This window comes from Leuciscus leuciscus (genome assembly GCF_965113295.1).
Source record: "Leuciscus leuciscus genome assembly, chromosome: 10".
NCBI lineage: Eukaryota > Metazoa > Chordata > Actinopteri > Cypriniformes > Leuciscidae > Leuciscus > Leuciscus leuciscus.
In genome coordinates, this window is record NC_138734.1 from 6,917,385 (window position 1) to 6,940,065 (window position 22,681).

Genomic DNA, 22,681 nt, shown 5'->3' on the forward strand with positions numbered 1-22,681 from the left:
GCTAAACTTTAACTGTGATTCTCTCACACACACACACACACACGAGCGTGCGCAGCGACCGTTTCACAAGAGCCAGACAGCAGCCGCTGACCTATCTAATATCAGATTCAGCACAAATAAGTTAACATAACGTATATATAATGGCCGTGGGCTTTTATTTTTTTATTTTTTTATTAACGGGCTCGTCGAGGTCGACCCGTTTGGCAGATTTACCTCAGCTCGACGAATATGCAGTCCGTTTTCAAACCGACGACTACTTCAACGCAGGATTATGACGTTTTTCGTGTATCAGTGACGTGCGGGTCGGATACATGCGACCTGGCCGTTCAGACTGAAGTCGCATTTGAAAAGATCGGATATGTATCGGATTTGGGACCACATACCCAAGTGGCCTGGGTCGCATTTGAAAAGATCGGATCTGTGTCGTTCAGACTGTCATGAAAAGATCAGATACAGGTCGCATAGGGGCAAAAAAATCGGAATTGGGTCGTTTCAGCCTGCAGTGTGAACGTAGCCTAAATGAAGTCTTAGGCTACGTTCACACTGTAGGGCTTAATGCTCAATTCCGATTTTTTGAAAAAATTCGATTTTTTTGCAAGGCCGTTCACATTTCCAATTAAATGCGACCTTTCGTGATCTCCTGTGTGAACGTGAAATGACCCAGAAGTGACCCGCATGCGCAGAAGAGTACTCAACGGTCAACGACGTCACTTGTTGTTTGCGGAAGTAGCTAAACTTTAACTGTGATTCTCTCACACACACACACACACACACACACACACACACACACACACACACACACACACACAAGCGCGCGCAGCGACCGTTACACAAGAGCCAGACAGCAGCCGCTGACCTATCTAATATCAGATTCAGCACAAATAAGTTAACATAACGTATATATAATGGCCGTGGGCTTTTTTATTTATTTTTTATTAACGGGCTCGTCGAGGTCGACCCGTTCGGCAGATTTACCTCAGCTCGACGAATATGCAGTCCGTTTTCAGTTTCAAATCGACGACTACTTCAACGCAGAATTATGACGTTTTTCGCGTATCAATGACGTGCGGGTCGGATACATGCGACCTGGCCGTTCAGACTGAAGTCGCATTTCAAAAGATCGGATATGTATCGGATTTGGGACCACATACCCAAGTGGCCTGGGTCGCATTTGAAAAGATCGGATCTGTGTCGTTCAGACTGTCATGAAAAGATCAGATACAGGTCGCATAGGGGCAAAAAAATCGGAATTGGGTCGTTTCAGCCTGCAGTGTGAACGTAGCCATAGTTAAACATTTTTTTAGTGAACAATGAGTTTTAAAATCCTTCATAACTGATTGCGCAGCTCTGCTGGATCTATTGCTATAGTTTCACAGTGTAGTATAACATTAGGAGCATTAAAACAACACATTTTTGAAAAGGGATTAGACACAGGATAAGATCGGTGATCCAAACATCATGTGATGACGTCAAAATAAAAACATAACCAGCAACACCTGATCTCATTTTTGTTGGTTTTGTTTCTGCCACAACAAATGTGTCTTAAAAACACATACAGCAGCCAAAGAAAAAAATAATGTTAAAGTCAAGGGTCAAGAGCCCAACTAAAGCAAACACTGATCTCAATAATGGTGATGTCAAATTAAACAAAACAACATCTAAACCTCTGTTGATTCTCAATAGGAATTTCTGTAGATGTATGAAAAAATAAAGAAAGTAAATCTGGTTAGTAATAAGTGAAGCTGGTAATGCTATTTTTTTGGAGTTGTTTAATCCTCCACTGCTAAGATCTTGAGAGATTTAATGTCTTCTGTATCTGGAAGTCAGTTGTAGTTCTTGTGTTTCACTTTTTTACTGTTCTTGTTGTTCCTCTGTCCTTCAGTGATTCTGCTTGTTAACATCAGGTGTTCATCACTAATGCTCAATCATCAGTTAATTAATCACTGAATAATATCAATAACTTCAACACTGCTTCAGTGTTACTTCAACACTGTAGTGTGGACACACAAGTGTTCATTTAAAACTGAAGATTTTGTAGTGGGGTTAAAAGGGTTAAATGTGTCAAATAAAATAAAAAACAGAGTGAAGCGTAATTTAACGGTAATCAACTGTAAATTAATTTACGGCATCAAACTGTAAAAAACAACAGCAATTTACTGGCAATTACAGCTGCCAGTAGATTACCGTAAAATCAAGGAAAAACAGTAATATACTGTAAACCGTAACAATCACAAAGATTTGAGTTAAAGTTTAATTAATGAATTCACTATTACACATTATGTTTGCAGTTTTATATTAAGAGATATTCCTTTTCAGTGGACTCAAATGAAGTAAGTTCATAGTCTTATCAGTATAAATACTAGTTTTTAAACTCGAACTGTTTGAAGCAATCGGTTTCCCAAATGGTATGCGTTACCTTCCATGGTATTTCTACGGTAACATACTGTAAAAAAGGAGAGCTGTAAATTAATGGTAGAGAGCTGTAAATTAACAGTACATTGCTGAAAACCACAGTAGATTACCGTTATTTTACAGCGCACTGAAACTGGGCTAATACTGCAGTGTTACTCATGATGAGTGCTTCATTGCTTTCAGAACAATGTTATGTTGTGAGTGAATTATCATAAAGCTAACAGAGTAAGTACAAGTTCACAGCTCATGTATTAATGCATTTCAGGAAACAAACCAAGATCAGGACATTTATGCCAATGTGTCAAAGGCAACAAAAACCCATCAGCTTCAGTCAAATACATATGAAAATAAGGAGACCTGCACCGTTAACCCTGAAACCACATTCAAAAAGAATCTCTCCTACGAAGACATTTATGCAAACTGTTGAAGTGAGAAGTGGAATATGGATCACCACTGAACAATTAGTCTACTTTCTGCATGCCAGCAATGATCATTTTAATAAGCATCAGCATATTCAACTTCTCATCTGTTATGTTCAGAACTATATCGTTGCTACTTCCTTTCTCCTTTTTCTCCTCCAATAATTATAATTCAACTCTGAATACTTTTCTGTATGTTCTATTTTTGTTTTTGTGATACATTCACTTTGCTCAATTAAAGAATTTAAAGGCTCCATGAAATCAAATTTGAGTTCCTTCTTTTTTTTTAAATGGAATATTGCATTATTTATTATAAATGGTTTACCTGTGCACCATTATTTATTTGTTTTAATTAATCATTATTAGCATCATTATTTATTTATTTTAATTGATGTGCCCTCGTAATCTTTAATAAGAATTTCTTGCCAAATCTCTTCTCTGATGAGTGTTTATTGACACAAAGGTAAATTACCGTTACTCACACAAACTCACACACAAACTGTCACTCACATGAGATCACAGCAATAGCAAACCACAACCATCCAATCAATTCCCCATGGACAAAATCAAGTCCTGCTCTACATTTTTTTTACCTTGTTTGAGAAGCCGTTTCACTCAAATATATGTTACAAATACAATGGGGTAGAAAAAGACTACCACAACTTCCATTTCATGCCAAATGGGTAATTTTTTCATTCTTTCATACACTAAGTAAGGATCATTTAGATCTTATGTGATTTACACTTATTTACACAAGCAAAGTACAAATGCCCCCAGAACATCCGTTTAGAGCCGTTCAGGCAGATATGCAGAACAAATGGCGGTGAATGTTAGGCCATAAACATTATATGCAAGGATACGAAACAAAGAACCAAATGGTTGGCCAATGCATAGAATAAAGAATAAAAGAATAAAGTGGTGGTGTCACCACACCTTGTGATCTAGGGGGCGATAGAGAGTTCAATCTCTGTATAAGTCCTTAGATGGAGACATTGAAGGAGGAGATGGTCTTTTAAGTGGTTCAGTAATGAGTCTTATGGGGATGACACAGGATAATACCTGCGTCCCCTGGGTCAGAAAACCTCTCTGGATGAGAAGACGACAGGCAGGGCTGAGGCAGGTAAAGAATAGTAAAGAAAAAAATCACAAGAACCTTAAACAGAGGTTAAAAGAATTGTCTGTACGTTAGTCTGTGTTTTATACGCTGTCGTTTCAGTGAGGTGTTTGCTTTTGCGAAAAAAATAAATAAAAATAATCTGTTACACTGACAGACTTTCTATACCGATAGCCTATTTTGAACTGTTTTTGCTGTAGTATTATTATAGGATGAGTTTATTTCTTCATGTTGTGCTTTTTAAAAACTCTGAAGAGAACACCCAACAATTACTGCATAAAAGAGACGACACGAGTCATGCATATTATAGGACTTTAAGGACATATTATAGGTATAGAAATAAATAGAAATAATCGTTTTTGTATTGATATAATATTAATTTATTATTAATTTAATTAATATAGTCACTTCCGGTCGGGAACGCTCATGCAGTCTAGACGTGAACTTTCTGAGGAAGGACAGTGAATATTGTAGTTCAGCACCAGGAGGCACTACAAGTAAAATAATCATCTCTCTAAACTCCACAACCAGTTGAAAAAAAGTTACAATTTTCATGATTAATATCGACAGACTAAATGTTAAATTATCTTAAAATATCAGACAGACCAAAAACTTGATGTCAACAACCAGTGGAATTTCTCAAGTCAGTAATTGCATGAAATTGCTGTGAATTTTCTCAAAAAATTAAAGCGGCATTTTGCACTATTTTACAGTGAAACTCACCAATAACAATCTCATAATTATGTAATTACAATAAGAGACAGAACAAAATATTACAGAATATAATTAGACTACTGAAAATAAGCTCTAAAATATTGTGCCCAAGAAAACAACACAATCATTATGTGTTCAGAATCAACACCGTAAGACAAAAAACTTTTCATGTCACATTTTCCCCTGTCATTTATTGATGTAAACTGACAATATGGATTCTAAATAAGTTTGGTAATAAAGTCTCTGAGACTGTCACATTCTCACAGAATAATTACCACCAGGGTTCTCATACACCGATGCACTCAAACAACCTTACAAATGTTCTACATGAAGATAAAGACATCAGCAGGATCTGTGAGGAAAGTGCTAAAAACTTGTAACAAGAAAAAATTATGACAAATAATAAAAAATAGCCCCTGGGGAAATTAATGAACAAATATTTAAAAACAGCCTGTTCACAGTTATTAATGCCTCAGTTCATGAGAAACAATCAAGCTATCAACATGTACAGTACCATTTGACCTCATAAATCCAAATTGTAAAATTGTATATGACTACCAACTGAATATTACTTTCTAGCCCCTCCCATTCCGAAGCCGTTTTAACTCCTATGGTGGCCGTATTATTTCAAATCTGCCGGCAGTCATGAGTAATCTCCCCCTCGCATTCGTCACGGTGCCACTGAGTGTAAAAACGCGAAAGGCGAAGCTTGATTTTCTTTGTCTAATGTATTTTCAAGATCGATGCGCAACATTGCTTCCGCCATTCGAGCGACTCGCTCGTATGTATTCTAAATTGCAGATTATACACTTACGAGAATACTTAATTAGTTGGTTTAAGTGATTACACATTAATGAGAATGTATAATTTTGAAAGAACAAAGTGTTTTTTGCTAAAAATCAACTTAAAATATTACACAGTGTAGCTTTAATGGCATTCTTCTCTTCGTTCTCTTTATAATTGAAGTTTAGATCAGAGGTCGTGTAAACCGAATAATTTCCGTCATTGACTGATTTTTTTTTTAGCAGTGACGGAAACATCTGAAGGTCGAATCAGGGTTCCTACAAAGTCTCGAAAGTTTGGAAAATGCTTGATTTTAATTTATTTCTTCAGGATGTAACTAAAAATATAAATAAAACCGGCTGGCAATCGTTATTTTTTGTTTAATTTCGCGAGGCAGCCTCTGTTATTCCATGTATTTGGCGTCTCGTGTATTCGCCTGGCACGCAAACATCTACATTAAGAAATGTTGCTTGCTGTCATTTTATCGACAACTGGCTAGAAGAATAAAAACTGATTGCATCGACGATCAACAGACAGAAAGGCATCCTGTTCTGTAAGAAACACACTGATGTGAGCGCTATGCCAGTAACAGTTTTAACATTAAGTGACATGGCATCTGACGCACAGAAGCCAATGGCACATGTCACTATGCGCATTGGCACATCCGGTGGCACATCCGGTCTTCATTGGCATGTGCCAGTGGATAGTGGCATGTGTCACTAAAAAATTGTGACACGTGCCATTGGATAGTGACATGTGCCACTGACATTATCACGGAACACTGTCACTATGTCGCGGAACAGGTTTCCATGTTGTGACACCTAGTGATTATTATATTATATTATATTATATCATATTATGGTGATATTTAGGTATATTATCCGCTGGTCTCGGCTACAAGCTCTATTAGAAGTCCATTAGAAGTTCATTAGCTCTATTAGAAGTTATTAGTCCAAAACTTGTGACATGTCAGTGGATAGTGGCATGTGCCAATAAAACTTGTGACATGTCCATGGATTGCTTCATGTGCCACTGACATTGTCGCGGTACATGTCGCCATATGTTATGACACTCCAGTAGCGTAGTGACACATGCCGTTGTCTACCGTAGCATTATGTAAGCTAGATGTTGTGACATTATGACATCTACAGAAGGAATGCATGTATACATTTATAAAAATGGGTTTATTTCTTATTACATAATTCCTTAAATGTATTTGTAAAATATTAAAGCCAGATGAGTAGGCCTATAAGTAAGCAAAAACATCAGAGTCTGTATGATATAAATATAAATAATAAATTAATAATTTATTTATATTTTATAAATAGCAAATCATTTATTTATGTTTTATAAATTAATTAGTAAATTTACTTGCATAAATTATAGGGGAGGGGGATCTTCAGTAAGATTCTAATACTTTAGCTTGTAGTTTTTTAAAGGGGCGCTGTTTATACTATTTATATTCTTTAATTTTGTTGCTGCTTGAAAAATGGATTTAGGGACCTTAAAAATTCTTGAAAAGTGCTTAAATTAAACTCTTCAAAATCTGTACAAACCCTGACTATGAAAAGTGACTCTTCATATATAAAAAAATGCATAATCTAGCCTATATGCTCTGATATCCTGTAAGTTTATGATTAAAAATTTAAATGTGAATTAAATCTAAAGCTATTAAATGTCTTATAATTAAAATATGAAAATTAAAATAGAGTAATAGATTATGGTGCAATTTTTACGACCATATCCATCAAAATAAAGGACAATGTGAAAGTCTTACGCAACCACTGGTTTAGATGTACGTTTCTATGAAATTTTATTCTTAGCACCATGCTAGTCTACCGTAGCTTTCCCCATTAAGATAGAAATAGTGCTAAAAAACATTATTGTTCTCCCACTTTGTTGCATTTTTAAACACAACAACTTATGTTTTTTCTGTATTCAAAGCTAAAGAGAAGTTCAGCATACCCCCTGAAACAAACATGTATGTGCTGGATGACAGTGGAACAGAGGTTGACGAAGAGGTCTTCAGTGACATCCTGGAGGAAAAAGCAGACATCCTGTGGACCATTGTTAATGTTCTTTCAGTTTCTGGTAAATGGTTGTACAATTACAGTGTACATTGCAGGGTTACAATACCAATGTGTTAAAGGAACCGTATGTAAGAAATGTATTTCAATTAATCATAAAATGGCCCTGATATGTCACTAGACATTAAGAAATCATGTTCATTTCAAATACTTATATCACTGACAACAGTAATCCGGCCAGGATATTGTCATTTAAAAGTGAAGTTGCAGCCCTAAACTGATGTTGATGTTGTCATGTTGTGTTTTGGCCTGATGCTCCACCCTCCACCTATCTACCAATCACGAAGTCCGTAGTGTTTCGGCATCCGGGTTGCCAGCTCTGCTCTCTCTCACAGCTGCAGCTACAAACGTGTTGGATAAAAAATGTCTAACGTTACGAAACCTAAAAGACCTCGTTATGAATCCGAAATATGTTGTGACAAAGTCCGAAATAAAACAAGGATTTGTAGGACTCGTCACTTGCCATTGGAAGCTCCTTGTAGCAGCCTACGTTCCCGCTGGATCCTGCAGCCTAACTGGCAACCTCGAGTCAGGGGGGAGGGGGAGGGGGAGGGGATACACCGCTCTACAGTAATTTGAAAGTGATTGCAGTACCAATTTTGGCCACAATCTTACATACGGTTCCTTTAACATTGTAATTTATTTGCTATCACAAAACCAAAACAGTAGCTTCTCACCAATGTCCGATTTGCGCTCTCTCTGTTAAAGGACCACTTTGCATATTTCCAACCTTATCTCTTATCTGTTGTTCAGTGTTCACATTAGGATGTGAAAAACTACATTTGAGATAAAATGGATTAGCCGGTAAGACTGTTGACCCGAGTACTTCTCAAAAAAAAAATGTGTGTGATGTTTAATGTTTCGAGATGTGTTTTCCTCAGCATTTTACACAAAGTCCTGACGGTAATTGAGTCTTCGGTAAACTTCACTGAATGAGCGCAAGTCCGTGCATCAATCAAACGGCAGTCGGAATGGAAGCGCAATAACCCTTGACTAAAATACTAATTTTGATCAAATATGTTGTTTGATTTTATATTTAGCTTTAAACTCTACATGAAACAAAAGTAATTGTGTTTTTATGAGAGCAGTAACTGTAATGAGAGTATGTAATTGTATATAAATGTAAAAAATCTCATACATTTACTGAAAAATACTGTGTTCAGAAAATTGTATGTGTGTTACTGTAGAACATTTAACCTCTAACCAGTTTACACTTAGTTTGTGCTTTTGTTTTTACATTTAGTTTTTACATTTAAATCTGATCATTTATGTTTTGCCTCCTTGAAGTGCATAGCGAATAGAGTGGGGTTCACCTCTTTTGACTGCAGTCTTGTGCTCGTTCATTTTCATAGGCTTCAATTTGCACAATGTTTGAAGGAGAGCATTGTGCAGAATAAAATTTCCCCTATAAAATACAGAAAAAAAAATGTTGGCCTTTTAATCCAACCAATTGATTAATAATTGACAGGTTAATTGATTATCAAAAAAATTGTTAGTTGCAGAACTAGTATTGTTATTGAAAAGAGTTTTGAGTTTTAATATTGATGTAGTATCAAAGGTTTTGGTCAGGTGTATATCATGCTTAAAGCAGGTGCTCCTGCCTTCTCAGGTTGGGATAGTGACGTGGCCTCACTGCTACTGGTCTACCTACTGTCACCACCTCCAAGTGGAAAGAAGGGAGCTGTAAAGATCAGTACCCAGGAAGCTGTGGACCATGTAGTCAAATTTCATAAGGCCAGTGTGTCCTGATCTCCAATGGCAATAGCCATTGTCAAAAGGCAATTGTGTAACCCCCCAGATTATTGATCTGTTTCTTTTCAATGTCACCTCCACAGAATTTTAAAGGGGACCTATTATGCCCCTTTTCACAAGATAGCTCAAAATACCCAACAGATTACATTATTTACAGCATGTTTAAATTGTGACTTTTTGGTGCTCAGAAAAACGCGCTGTTTTAGTGTGTGCCCTTTAAATGCAAATGAGCTGATGCTGCACGGCACAGGGGGCGGAGCTTCATGCTCAGTCTCTCATATCAGTCTCTCAGGACAATTTCATCTCACGGAATGATGATAATATCAGAAACTCTCAGTAACGGTGTTCATTTCGACCCAGAGTCGATCAATAATGCTGTTGGAAAGTTTTCTTTCATCGAAGCAAAACCAGGAGACGTTGGGATAAGCAGAAGTGATTTATTGGGATCTTCGCTGTGTGTCGTCTGTAGTGTTCTTCCAAGTCTGACTAAGGGAACTTTACATTGTATCTTATAGGCAATTCAGTGGGCAGTCCTTAAAGGTGCTGAACTTACACACAGCCTTAGGGATGAAGACAATAGAGGCAATTACCCCCAACTGAGATAATGGTACCCCCCAAATTGTATAAACAACACATGGTCACGAGAACTAAGACTTTGTAACATTCACACATAGTTCATCTCTTAGTAGGAAGATTAAAGACTAACAAAACCCCTTCAAAGGAAACTGTTAAATCTAATCAGTAAATGGATGCCCTCATGTTCACCTTGAATGCCCAATACAGTATAGTTCACCTTAGTTTTTTTATGTGATGTTATGTAAGGAAGTAGGATCAGCAGATCTTAAACATATTCTTAAATTTGTAATCCCACAGTCCCCTCTTTGAGAGTTCTAATAACTCTCACAAAATACTAATTTAAACACTAAAAAGTTCATTCTTGTAACTTGTGATCATTACAGGCACGTAGCATAGTATCTGTGTTGATTTTCTGTAATTGCATGCTGACACAGAAACAAGCATGCAAGTTAGGGTCCGTGAAGTCTCTGCGTTGTGTATTATTATTATTATTATTTTTAAATGGTTGGAACTGTAATTTTCTTGTGAACAAGTTTCCTAACCATGAAGAATTATCTTCAGTCATATTAACCAGGTGCAGCACTCAGATAATGGTGCAGGCTTGTAGTCTTGATCATATCGATGGATGACTGAAGGTTTTGTATGTGAGTCTCTGCTCTGCGTTGTGTATTTTTTTCTTTTTCTTTTGTAATTGGCTCGTTCAGCAGTGGGTCTAGTTGTCTTCTTGAGGTTGTGGCTTCATATGCAGGTGAGACGTCGTTGCATATGGATTTTTTTTTGGAACAGCCATCAAGTGTTTATCTGCACAGAGTAAGAAAGAAAACAGAAAACAGAGCAGTATTTCTTCAAACACTAGGGTTGTATCGTTTTCAGAGTCTGCTGTTGTTGTTTCATTCTTTCCCTATTTCTTAATTGATTTGACACCTATGGACCAGTGAGGTGGGGATAAGAGGGGGGATGAGGAAATCTTCACCACATGGCTGACCCCCGAGGCCTGTTGCACTTCGGTTCTTCCATGGGCTCCGCACTGGTCTGTGTGTCCTATTCTGTCCCTGTTGTGTGCACACTGTACAGTGTGTGAGAAAATTGGCACATTTCCATTCTCCAGTGAAACATCAGTCATAATAGACATGATAATACAGGATTGGTGTCTGTTTGGAATATTTCTGTGGTATAACATTTAAGGCTGTGAGTCTTACTTAACCAGGGTCCCCCAAAGGAAGGCTGAGACTTTGTTCTGTCAAACAAAAACAAGTCTTTCATCTTTGTTGTTACTTACTGGGGAAATTAAGCACTCACAGCCTAAATGGTTAACACCTTATCAAGTTGCCCCACGAGTTTAATGAGGAGGGGAGGGGCTGCTTCAGAGTAGCAAGCAAGCCGAGCAGAAGCTGAGTAACATTGTTAACTTCTTTAAAGTACTTTTTGTTTTTTCTACATTCTTTTCCAAAATGCCCGTGCTTACCACAGTAAGAACAACTGGCTTCTCTAGGACTTTTGCGTTTCTTTTGCTTCTCTGAGTTGACCTTAAAAGAAACTGCTGCAATTCTTACTCTCTCTTTGACATCAGAGTCTCTTTCCCAAGTAGCCAAAAAACGTGAGACTTCAGACGCACACTCCAACTTCACCTCAGCGCCAGGGGCAAGTCAAACAAGTGCGGAAATGTGCAAGTGCCGAATGAGCTTCAGCAGAATATCAGACATTGATATGCACATAGTAAATATAGAGTCAATCTTTCTCAACTGGTGGGTTACAAGACCGTTTTGAGTAAGTCGAATAGTGTGCAGTCAACAACAAACTTAATTCTCTTTTTTTCTGATGCTACTTTTATTTTAGAAGCAATGTTGTTTTCGTCAACGATGACGATAACGAAATGATTTCGTTGACGCATCCTTTTTTTATGACGATAACGACGATGACTAGCTAAAAATGGCTCTAAGGTGACTAAAACATGACGAGACGTTTTCGAGTTTTCGTTGACGAGACGAGACGGAACGAAAATGATTATAGTCTGACGTTAACAGTGCATGTCATTTCTGCCTATTTTGCGTTAAATCTGTCTGTTTTGAGCTAAAAAAGTATCAGCAATGCTGCCGCTTCCTATCCTTGTTTTGGGTACGCCCACCACCCGGCTGCCGCCATGCCGCGCACCAGATTCCACGCAACAACAACACACCTGCGGCTAGTCACTCGCCACACATCTTCTATATGAGGCGCCGGACTGGACAAAAGCGAAACGAACTGCGCGAGCGAGCGACAGTGTGCGAGAGAGACCGAGTGTGTCTGCGCGCGAGAGAGACCGAGTGTATGCGAGAGAGACCGAGTGTGTCCGAGCATTAGTTTAGTAGGTTAATTGGTACAAAGTAATATATAATTATTATATAACTTAGATTATAACATAAATTATAACAAATTATTATTTAACTAATTATATAATAAAGCCACAATTGCCAAAGTAAGAATGTTTTTATTCCTGGCTTTTTTGGAGTAAAACAGTGATTCCACTGTTACCACTTTATCTGTGTGTAATGTTGTAGTAGCTCAAATTGAATTGAGTTACAACACTCGAATTGCAACACTTGCTACAACCTGTCAAACCTAAGCCCATTTCCAATACTTTTTAACCTAAATTAATTTGTTAAAGACTACTTTTTTTTTTTTTTTTTACAAAAATTTACTAAAACTTGACTAAAACCTTTTTGTGTTTTCGTCGACTAAAACTTGACTAAAACTATCAAGTTTATAAGTGACTAAAATGTGACTAAAACTAAAAAGCATTTTCGTCCAAAAGACTAAGACTAAAACTAAAAGGGCTGCCAAAAACAACACTGTTTAGAAGATGTGTGTGAAAGCTTGTGACACTTCTGTCAGATGCTGAGATAAGGGCGTTGTCCTTATTCAGTTGGCTATCTTCGGTAAAATGAGATGTCGTCAGGCCAAATGTCAGTAAAACTAACTAACTTTCCTGTCATACGGCTGACAGCCGTTGTACTGTGCTTTGGTACGCGCACATCACGCGCAAATGCGGCGAGCTGTAGCCGTACTTCTGTCGTCAATGAACTCATGTAAGAATCAAAAAGGCGATTAAAGCTGTCAAAACTGCATGCATGTATTTGTTATATGCGTCACATGTGTCTGGATTAAAATATTCTGCTATGTGAGATCACAATATAAGGCACAAACTGATATGTAATGTTTTAATGTCCAAATAAATGTGAGCACTGTGCATTTGTAGACGATAGGCATTCATTTTGCGTTAATTTGTAAAGGACAAACAAAAATGGATAATTTTTAAATCTATAAAATAACTAATTTTACATTCTGGCAACATTACATTATGAAAAACATAACATTTTACATTATGTGTTGTTGACTTCCGCCTTGTTCACATTCTTGCACATAATTCAAAAGAGAACTTTTGTTTTCCTTTTTAATTTAGGTATGATAGAACTGTTGCAATTATTTATTTTGACAACTAATATAGAAAGTTAAACTTTTTTTTGACAAACTCAGAATTGGTTGAAGAGTTCATTGATTATATAAAACGCATTGAAGGTTGAATAATCTTTGGACTACAGTATTTATCTGCATGTTATGTCATCCATGAAGATGCAACAATGTAGTTGTGAAACAATATTTTGAGAACCAGAACCAAGCAAACTGAGCAAGTTGAACTTTAGCTATAGTGTGTGCCCTTTTATTACTATTTAATTAATTTTAATATGAGGTGGTGGGTAATAATAAAAAAATATAACATTCACTCAGTATTCCATGATTCCTAATTCACTACTATCTCAATTACAATTAAGTACAAATTAACTTTATTCAGTTGTGTAGGCACTAAAACAGTCCAATACATTATCAAATCATTTTTTATGATAAAATAATTAAGATTTCTGTGCCACCCCAGACTGGTTGCTGGCCCTTGCCTGGCCACCCCTATGAAAAAATCCTGGCTCCGCCACTGGTTGGGACGACAAGAAAGCACATCCACGAGTTCTACGTTGCATTGGATGGTGATCTCCTTCCCTGCAAGGGCAAGTCTTCCCTGTCAGCCTTTGATGAACTTTTCAAAGCACATTATGTTTTTGGCATCTCCTATGACCAGGCCTTAAATGGCATGTACACATTTGTGCAGACCACCATCTACAACATTAATGTAGGTCATTCTCACGAAACTCCCAGAGTCAAGGACCTTAGAGCTAAGCTCCTCAACTAAAGAGTTATGATGTTCAGATGCTTTGTTTGCAAGTCTAGTTTTGTTACCGTTCAAATGTTGATCCGTCATCTCAAAGTTTTCCATGCCTTTTATCCTGGTAAGAAGGTTCAATTGATGTGTGACCAGACTGGATGCCACCAGAGATTTTGGACTTTTTCAGGCTTTAGAAAACATCTCCATAACAAACATAGCGTTAAAAGTCTAGATCAATTTGAGAACGAACCCGTCATAGTTGAGAAAGGAACCCGTCATAGTTGAGAACGAACCCGTCATAGTTGACGTATCTGATGAACCCGTAGTTAATTTAATTCCAGAGCAACCAGAGAATTCTCAAAGCTGTAATGAGATCAAACTACTTATGGTTTTGATAGAGATTATCAATATGTGGTTCCTGTACATGTGTTTGTATGAGTGTGTGGTTTTTGAACATCCATGAACATTGTTAAATAAAACAGACATAAAAAGCACTGACTTGGAGTATTTTTCATCACTAATGGTTCTAGGTTTACACTGCAGGTGTTGGAAACTATTGAAACATTGTAAATAAAAAAGTTCCAGCTTTAGAGTACATTTGTACTCTCCAAGTGTTAAATAATGAGCTCTGCAAAGGTTCTAGGTTTACACTGCAGGAGTTCAAAAGCACTGAAACGGTGTCAAAAAGTGCTAGTTATAAGAGTACATTTTAACTCTCCAGGTGTTCAAATGTAACTCTATTTTGAGATTATATATTTTACACTTTTTACAGTGTTCACTGAACACCGAACTCTTGGACCTATATATACACTGAAACCAGTGTTCAGTGTACTCCTATAGAGTACATTGAACACTCGGATTTTTGCTGTGTATGTGCGGCGGCCGGCTGGTCCTCGCCGTCCACATTTGTGAGATTTTATACTGTAATATGGAGGTTCCTTGCCTGCAGGCTTGAGTCCTCTCAGTATGATAATTAGACCCAACGATGTCCGGTCTTATCAGTCTATTATTACTGTCCATAAGCACAATTGTTCTGGGACTTATGTTGGAGCGAGCCTGGCTCTTAGGCTTCAGCCCCTTATCATGAAACCCGACTCAGGCCTGGTTACTGTCACTATGTTGGGGTTTATTATGGCTTGTTTCTGTGAGCCTCGGGGTGCTCCCTAGGCTCCAGTTGTTGCAACCAGTTGCTAATGGTGCTGCGTTTTACATTGCGTCTCCACTGCGTATTAGCTACGCAATATGAAGTGACCGTTCTCGAAAGGGAACGTACTCTGTTACTAACGTAACCTCGGTTTCCCTGAGAGTAAGGGAACGAGTATTGCGTAGCCTGCCGCACTATTACAATCTGTCAGGATTTGTCGCTTCAGTCGATTTAAACCTGCTATAATGGCCAGAATGGGCTTCCTTTATAGGCTAAGGCCACGCCCATTTAGGCGCACTCTGACATGTTGGGTGCCAAGTCATTTGATTGGGTCGTGTGTCAGAGGCGCTTGGCCACAGGTTGTGCAGTTGCCGCAGCACAGCCAATGGGTGAGCTAGACGCTCTGCTGTGTTCGCTGTGCAGCTGCACTGCGTTTTAAATGATTAGCTTCAATATTTCTCGAGGAAAGAAGTTTCCCCACTGCATATTAGCTACGCAATACTTGTTCCCTTACTCTCAGGGAACCGAGGTTACGTTAGTAACTGAGTACGTTTTCTGTGATAGATTTTCACACCAACAAAGTAAAATGTTTATTCACGTAGTAAACGCTGGTCACTTTTGTCTGGGCTGCTGGTCAGTCTCATGGAAAACTTAAAAGGTTAATACTCTCAAAAATGAAAACGGTTTCATTCATTAATTATATGTTTAATTCATGTATACATTTATTTACTCACCCTCGCCACGTCATTCCAAACCAGTATGACTTTATTTCTTCTGTGGAACATTAAAGGAGATAAAAGTATATAATAGATGGTTTGAAATAAACAAGAATATATTTTTGACACTAAAAGTGTTAAAAGCATGGATTTTTTTCTGCCATTTTTTTTTACTTCAAATTTTCTTGGTTGCATCAATGCACAATACAAACCATAAAAAAAATAAAAAATAAAAAGTGTGATAAAGAGCTAATGCTGCAAGGACCACAGCAGGGATTTTGTTGTTTTGTTTGTTTTGCCATAAATAATTCAAAAGCCTTTAAGCCCGGTTTCACAGACAAGGATTAAGCCAGGATTAGGCCTTAGTTCAATTAGGGCATTTAAGTGCCTTAGATAAAAACGTTACTGGTGTGGATCTTGAGACAAAACAATAGCAGTGACATATTTTAGGATTATGTCAGTGCAAGTTGCTTTCAGTTAAAACAGCTCACACGTGTATTTTAGTCTGAGACTATAGGCTATATCTTAGTTTATAACATCAAGAGCAAGATCAGGGTATTAGGTTAGACAAAAATATTAAAACAGTTGGCATATCACCAACACTGCAACAATATGAATTTATGAATTATTAATCTGCAGTAGAAACAATAACATATTTGGCTACAATGTAACAAATTCCTCTGTATTAGGTTCTTTTTCATCCCATCCTGCTCTCTTCATTCATCTCTTGGTTTCTTGTTCTTTCTGATGTTTTCATTTCTTTAACTGGGAACTCTTGATTTTTATGCACACCAAAGTCCTGGCTGAAACCTTAAACACGAAATGAAATAAATGAGAAAAACATTTTACTTCTGCTTTTTGCATTGAAGGCGTTATCAAATATCTCGATCAGAGCTTGCAACATATTTTTCACTCTTATATGGGTCGCTGTAGTCTCATGAAAATCTATTTGAGGTAAACTATCAAATCTGTTTTAAATTAGAAATTATTTAATTGTAAACCGTTACAACTGTCAAGACAAATGACTATAAAAAAGATGCTACATTTAATCTTCATTATTTCTACACATCAGGTGATTCTCAGAATGATTGCTGCAGATTTTCTTGTATTCAGCACCATTCTATCAGGTTGGTCTTTTTTTATGTTTTCATTGAGAATATAATTGAACTAACAATGACCTCAACCTCAAAAAAATAAATAATAATAATAATAATAATAATAATAATAATTGGACACTAATGTCATACTTGAAAATGTCTGAAATTAATTTATTAGATCAGCAAACAAATAATGCAAACAAATAACACTTTACAATAAGGTTTCATTAGTTAACATTAACATTTAACATGGACTAAGAATGAACTATACTTCTACAACTATTAATCTTGACTAATGTTAATTTCAATATTTACTAGTACATTATTAAAATCAAAAGTTGTATTTGTTAACATTAGTTGATGCACTGTGAACTAACGTGAACAAACAATGAAAAACTGTATTTTTATTAACTAAGATTAGAAAATACTGTAACAAATGTATTGCTCATTTTTAGTTCATGGTAGTTAATGCATGTTTATCATAGACTCCTAAAATTAAAGGTTGCAAAAAGGTTCATGGAACCAAAGATGCCAAACCTTTATTTTTAAGAGTGTATATGAAGTGTACATGTGCTCTATTGTGACAACCAGAAAGTTCATTTTGAAACAACCTAAAGCTTCATTGAGTGAAATGTGTTGACTGAAAAGTGTTCTTGTGCTATTTTCTTTCAAATAAATCTAGGCTATATAGTCTATAATGTATACATGTAGCCTATAAATTGTTAATTGTGGCATAATTGTCAAAATATTTTTGAGGGACAATGTATATAGGCCTATAGATTTTTATTACATTTCATTATAGCACATTTGTATTCCAGCTGCTTGGTGTAATAGCATGGAAATATCGGCCCCCAAAACCCTAAACGCCACCAGCGGCTCCTGCCTTTTGATTCCCTGCCGATTTGAAATTTCAACGGAGAATGAAGAATATCTTGACCTTTCACCAAAAGCAACCTGGAGACGAGGATCTCTGTGGTCACTCTATGACACAGAGGCTTTTACCAACGCTCACCGACAGGAGGAACCTCTGATAAAGGTGCTGGGGGACTTACGAAAGAAAAACTGCACTTCTGTCATGATGAATCTCACGAGCCAGCATTCAGATCGCTACTTCTTCAGGTTTTCATCTGAGGGGTTTAGTGTGACTGCAACTACAGCTGTGCAGATAAATGTGTCAGGTAAGGCAGTGCAAATGTTCCAGGAAGAATCAGACATTACTTTTCAGTTTAAGCGGTTTGTGGCATCACATCTTTGAAAAATGTTCAGAGTTTCACGGGGCACATAGTAGCCTAGCTATAAGCAACTTACATTTTAGGTCAAACATTGCCACTAATTTTGTGTATGTTTGCTCCCAAAACACATAGTTGTGTTTTGTTTGTGTTGGAGCGCCAAAATTGTACATACGGTGATGGAAATCAACCCGCGGCAAAACATTATTCCTGCGGCAACAGCTCATCCTCTCCTCGGGTCGTTTTGACCCGAAATATTAACATTTGTATGAATTAAGTGTTAATCGGAGTGGTCCAAGACCTTAGGACTTTTGTCACACTTAAACTTGGAATACACACATAAATTGTTATTATAATTATTATTATATTATTATAATTATTAATTATGTTGCAATCATTTTAATTATTAATTATGTTGCAATAATTTTAATTATTAATTATTTTGCAATAATTATAACTATTGCAAAATAAACCACTTCAGTATAAATACCTTATCAAATTATATAAGCTTTCTGGACAAAAATAATAATTATACTTTTTTTTATTTCTCCTCATGACATTCTCACATCCTTATTAATGCAGAAAATGCTCTCACCCTGTGCTCAATGGAGTTGTAAGCTTTATTTTCAAACTCAAGTATGGAACAATAATCTGCATATGAAAATATACACAATTACACAAATAACAATTCAATCTCCAGCCGTATATCTATCTCTTTGTGTAGTACTGTATATAGGCCTATGCTAGGAATGACTAGTTGATACAGGAAATCAGTAGCCTAATAAAGAGGTTAACTTCACAAAAATACTAAACTTAAATGTATTTAAATACAAATTTCATTAAATAGTATTTTGTATTTCAAATGGGCCTAGGTATTTTAAATACTGCCCATCCCTACCCTTGGTTTGTTACTGAATGAATCAGCGTCTTTAAAGACTTTCCCTTGGCGCCTTATGCTGGCGTATGATACTTCACGATATGGAAAAACAAAAAGTTTTATTTACGTCATTCACACAGACACTTCCTATGTTAGCTGTTCTTAGCTGTGAACTAGATCAGACACGTCTGAGTTCTGGTTTTCCAAAAGTCTTTATCAATTGTACTGTTATCTTATCAATTAATTGAGAAATGTATCCTATAGCGACTGTAAAAAAAAACTGTAATATAATTACACGTTAACAAGGGCATCTTGAAGTAAAGTGTAAATATTTGTAAATGCTCAGAGTTTCTATACAGATGAATACCATTACCATCATTCTTTCTCCTCTCCATATCCTGATAGATTCGTTGGCTGAGCCGTATGTGATTGTGCCGGGACTCAGGGAGGGTGAGGTGGGGAATCTGACTTGCACTGTTCCAGCGCCTTGCCCCAGTAACTCTCCAAATGTAACATGGGATCCTGCATTTGGTGGGAACATAACACAATGGACACAGCTGAATGCTGATGGGACACAGAATGTTTCTGCCATTTTGAACTTCGTCCCATCGTTCCGCCATCATGAGCTGAAAGTGAACTGTGTTTCCATCCATCTGCTAGACAGACAGGACAAACCCCTGCTCAGCCACAAGACCATCATCCTCAATGTGGAGTGTGAGGTTTTAACCCAACACAGTTTGCAGCTTTTCTGTTTTTCTGAAAATACTCAGTTTCTTCTCGTTCTGGCCCACAGATCCTCCTAAGGAAACACAGATCTCTGTTACAGGCTCAGTCTGGCTTGGTAATAATGTAACCCTTACCTGCCAAAGTAATGCCAACCCTCCAGCGGTCCACAGGTGGTTCATGAAGAAGGATGGTATATTGGAAGAAGTGGGTGCCTTGCGTGTGCTTTCCTTTACTGCGACCCATAATAATAGTGGGGGATACATTTGTGAGGCACAGAACCTACATGGTGCAGGGAACTCTACAATCCTACAGATCACTGTCCCAGGTCAGTCTGTGCTTGAGACGGTAGAGCAGGGTTCCCCAAATCCTGCCCAGGAAGGGCTACTGTCCTGCAGAGTTTAGTTCAGATCCTAATCAATCTCACCTACCTGCAATTTTCCTCGTATCTAGTAGTACCTACTCTAAAGACCTCAGCTGTGTCCCAATTCAGAGGCTGCATCCTTCACAGGTCACATTCGAAGGCCATTGCTTCACCACGACGCGACGAAGGCTGTCCCAATTCGAAGGCTCCTTCAGATGCGGCCTCCAAATGCGTCCTTCGTTTCCCATGAAATGAAGGATACAACTCTTTGTGCGCTGGTGACGACAGGATTGTTTTGAGAGAATTTGCTGAATTACACTTTGAACATAAGCACTGGGTTTCAGCTTACTCATATATCTAATGATGCAAATGTAAAAACAGAACAAAAAACTCTAAAGCAGTTCAAATGTTGACTTATATCTTACTAAGATGCGATTATATAGATATAGTTTATACTCTTTGCTATATACAGAAATGGACCATGGTGAACATATTTAGACTGTTTGTGAACCCTGTTTTGAGGTTTAAAGGGTACATAACACACACAGTTTCTGCCAATCTCATGTAAATCTGGAATACCTATAGAGTAGTATTGAATCCTTCATATCTCTGAGGAGTTTTTAGTTTGATCAGATTTATAAAAGATAGATACAGCTGTACCGTTTCTTTCCGAAAACAGTCGAGCTCCTGGAGGCGTGGCGTGGACGGAGCTAAAGAGTCACAAGCACGGACTGGTTTTAAAATAAAAAAATGGACACTTATGGTGGTCAGCTAAACAAATGTATTTAAACACACACAATACATCATCACACTTCCCCTGGATAACTTTTGATTGCCGATTGCCAGCAAAACACAGACATTTGATGCAGTTTTACCGCCTGCAGTTCCGACTCATGAACGGGATATTGTATTCGCTGAGACCGCTCCATCTTTCAGTTTCAAACGATCTGCAAATTCAGGGTCGAACTGGGCCTTGTTTATAGAACATTCGTCACCGAAATGTTGTGCCAGCAAAACACACTTGGCACAACTCCGTTGCTGCCCCGGAAAAACAAACTGCATCCACTGCCGCTGGGTTCTTTGGGAAGCTGAACAAGATTGTCTTTACCTCACAACCAAAAACACTCTTTGATGACATTGTTGATTTTGTGGTCTAAAAACAAAATGTCAAATCTTTCTCGAGCAACAAACGTAGCACATTGATGGGCGTTGCTCTTGCTCTGGGCTGCATTTCCCAAAAGCGTTGTGAGCCTAAGTTTATCGTAGAGACCATTGTTCTACGATCAATTTAGGCTTACGTTGCTTTTGGGAAACACAGCCCTGGTTGATGTGTGCGCACGCTCTTCCAGGAGAAGTGCCCATACAAGGAATTCCACCCTTGATGACGCCATACAGGGCCATACTCGGAAAAAAACGTTCCGAAACTTATACGAACCCTGAAGGAGTGAATTTGGTACAGAAATACTCTGTCATACGTCCAACACGTTTTTTTAAACTTTGGCCATGTTTAACATGAGAATCCAACTCTTTAACAGTGTAAATATGTCAGAATGCATGAAATAGTGTTAGACATCCCCTTTAATATAACTTTCAAAAAAGTCCAGAACAAATGTTACTGCCACTCATCAACAGCAGCTGTCACAATTGCTAGGCGTCAAGAACAATCCTCCGTGGGCTAGATTTAACAACGCTCGTTCTGATCTTCGTGGCCTTTGAAGGACGCAGCCTCTAAATTGGGACACAGCTCTTGATTAGCTTGTTCAGGTGTGTTTGTTTGGGTTGGAGCTAAACTCTGCAGAGCAGTGGCTCTCTAGGACCGGATTTGAGGAACCCTGCTGTACAGATTCACCATATATTTGTACAATACTGTCATTACTCAAATGAACAGGAACAAAAGCTATGTTTGTCAGTTCTCTTTGTTTTTGCAGGCATATCTTTCACTGTTTTCCTCGCAGTTTTGGCACTGTTCTCATTGCTTTTATTTGCACTTCCTATTGTTCTGATTTACAGAAGGTAGGATCCTGCTAGAAATTGAAATGACATAAAATATTTTATACATTATTTAAGATAAATGAGAATGTTTTCCTTCTTTTTTTTGGTATTTGCAGGTGCAAAAAACCACACAGAAGTGTAAGTATCTTGATATGTTTCTTATGAAGTGAGTTAGATAGATATAGATAGATAGATAAAACATGTCTTCAATATTCTTAGTCCATTTGTTTTCTGAAATAGACTGTAAATTTGACTGTAAAAGCTATACAACTTCAGTTTGAGGTCTTTAAGGGCAAGGCAAACAACTAAAAAATGGCAAAATTTTGACAGTAACATGCTGTTTTCCATTAAAACAGCAATATACCGTAGAAAAATGTATTCTGGGTAATATTTGGCAATTTCGAAAAAGTAGCCTACAGGAATATACTGTGAATTAACAGCGCTCAAAGTTGACTCTCAGTAGCTGTGTTCCAAATCACGCACTATACCC

The 22,681-nt window shown here is 37.5% G+C and overlaps 1 protein-coding gene across 3 annotated transcripts in view; it reads left to right on the forward strand.

Moving 5' to 3' along the window:
* LOC309507280 (myelin-associated glycoprotein) overlaps positions 1-22,681 on the forward strand; it is a 34,291-nt gene that overhangs the window by 5,866 nt on the left and 5,744 nt on the right. Inside the window, exons 1-7 of one of the 3 annotated variants that reach the window (XM_082181446.1) lie at positions 16,420-16,863; positions 16,982-17,036; positions 17,825-18,184; positions 19,518-19,826; positions 19,906-20,163; positions 22,128-22,212; positions 22,308-22,329. In XM_082181446.1, coding sequence (XP_082037572.1) covers positions 16,994-17,036; positions 17,825-18,184; positions 19,518-19,826; positions 19,906-20,163; positions 22,128-22,212; positions 22,308-22,329 — 1,077 coding nt within the window. In that variant the 5' untranslated portion in view covers positions 16,420-16,863; positions 16,982-16,993. Of the gene's footprint in view, positions 1-16,419; positions 16,864-16,981; positions 17,037-17,808; positions 18,185-19,517; positions 19,827-19,905; positions 20,164-22,127; positions 22,213-22,307; positions 22,330-22,681 lie in introns of those variants that run through there. The other 2 variants (XM_082181444.1, XM_082181445.1) reach the window with 2 other exon arrangements.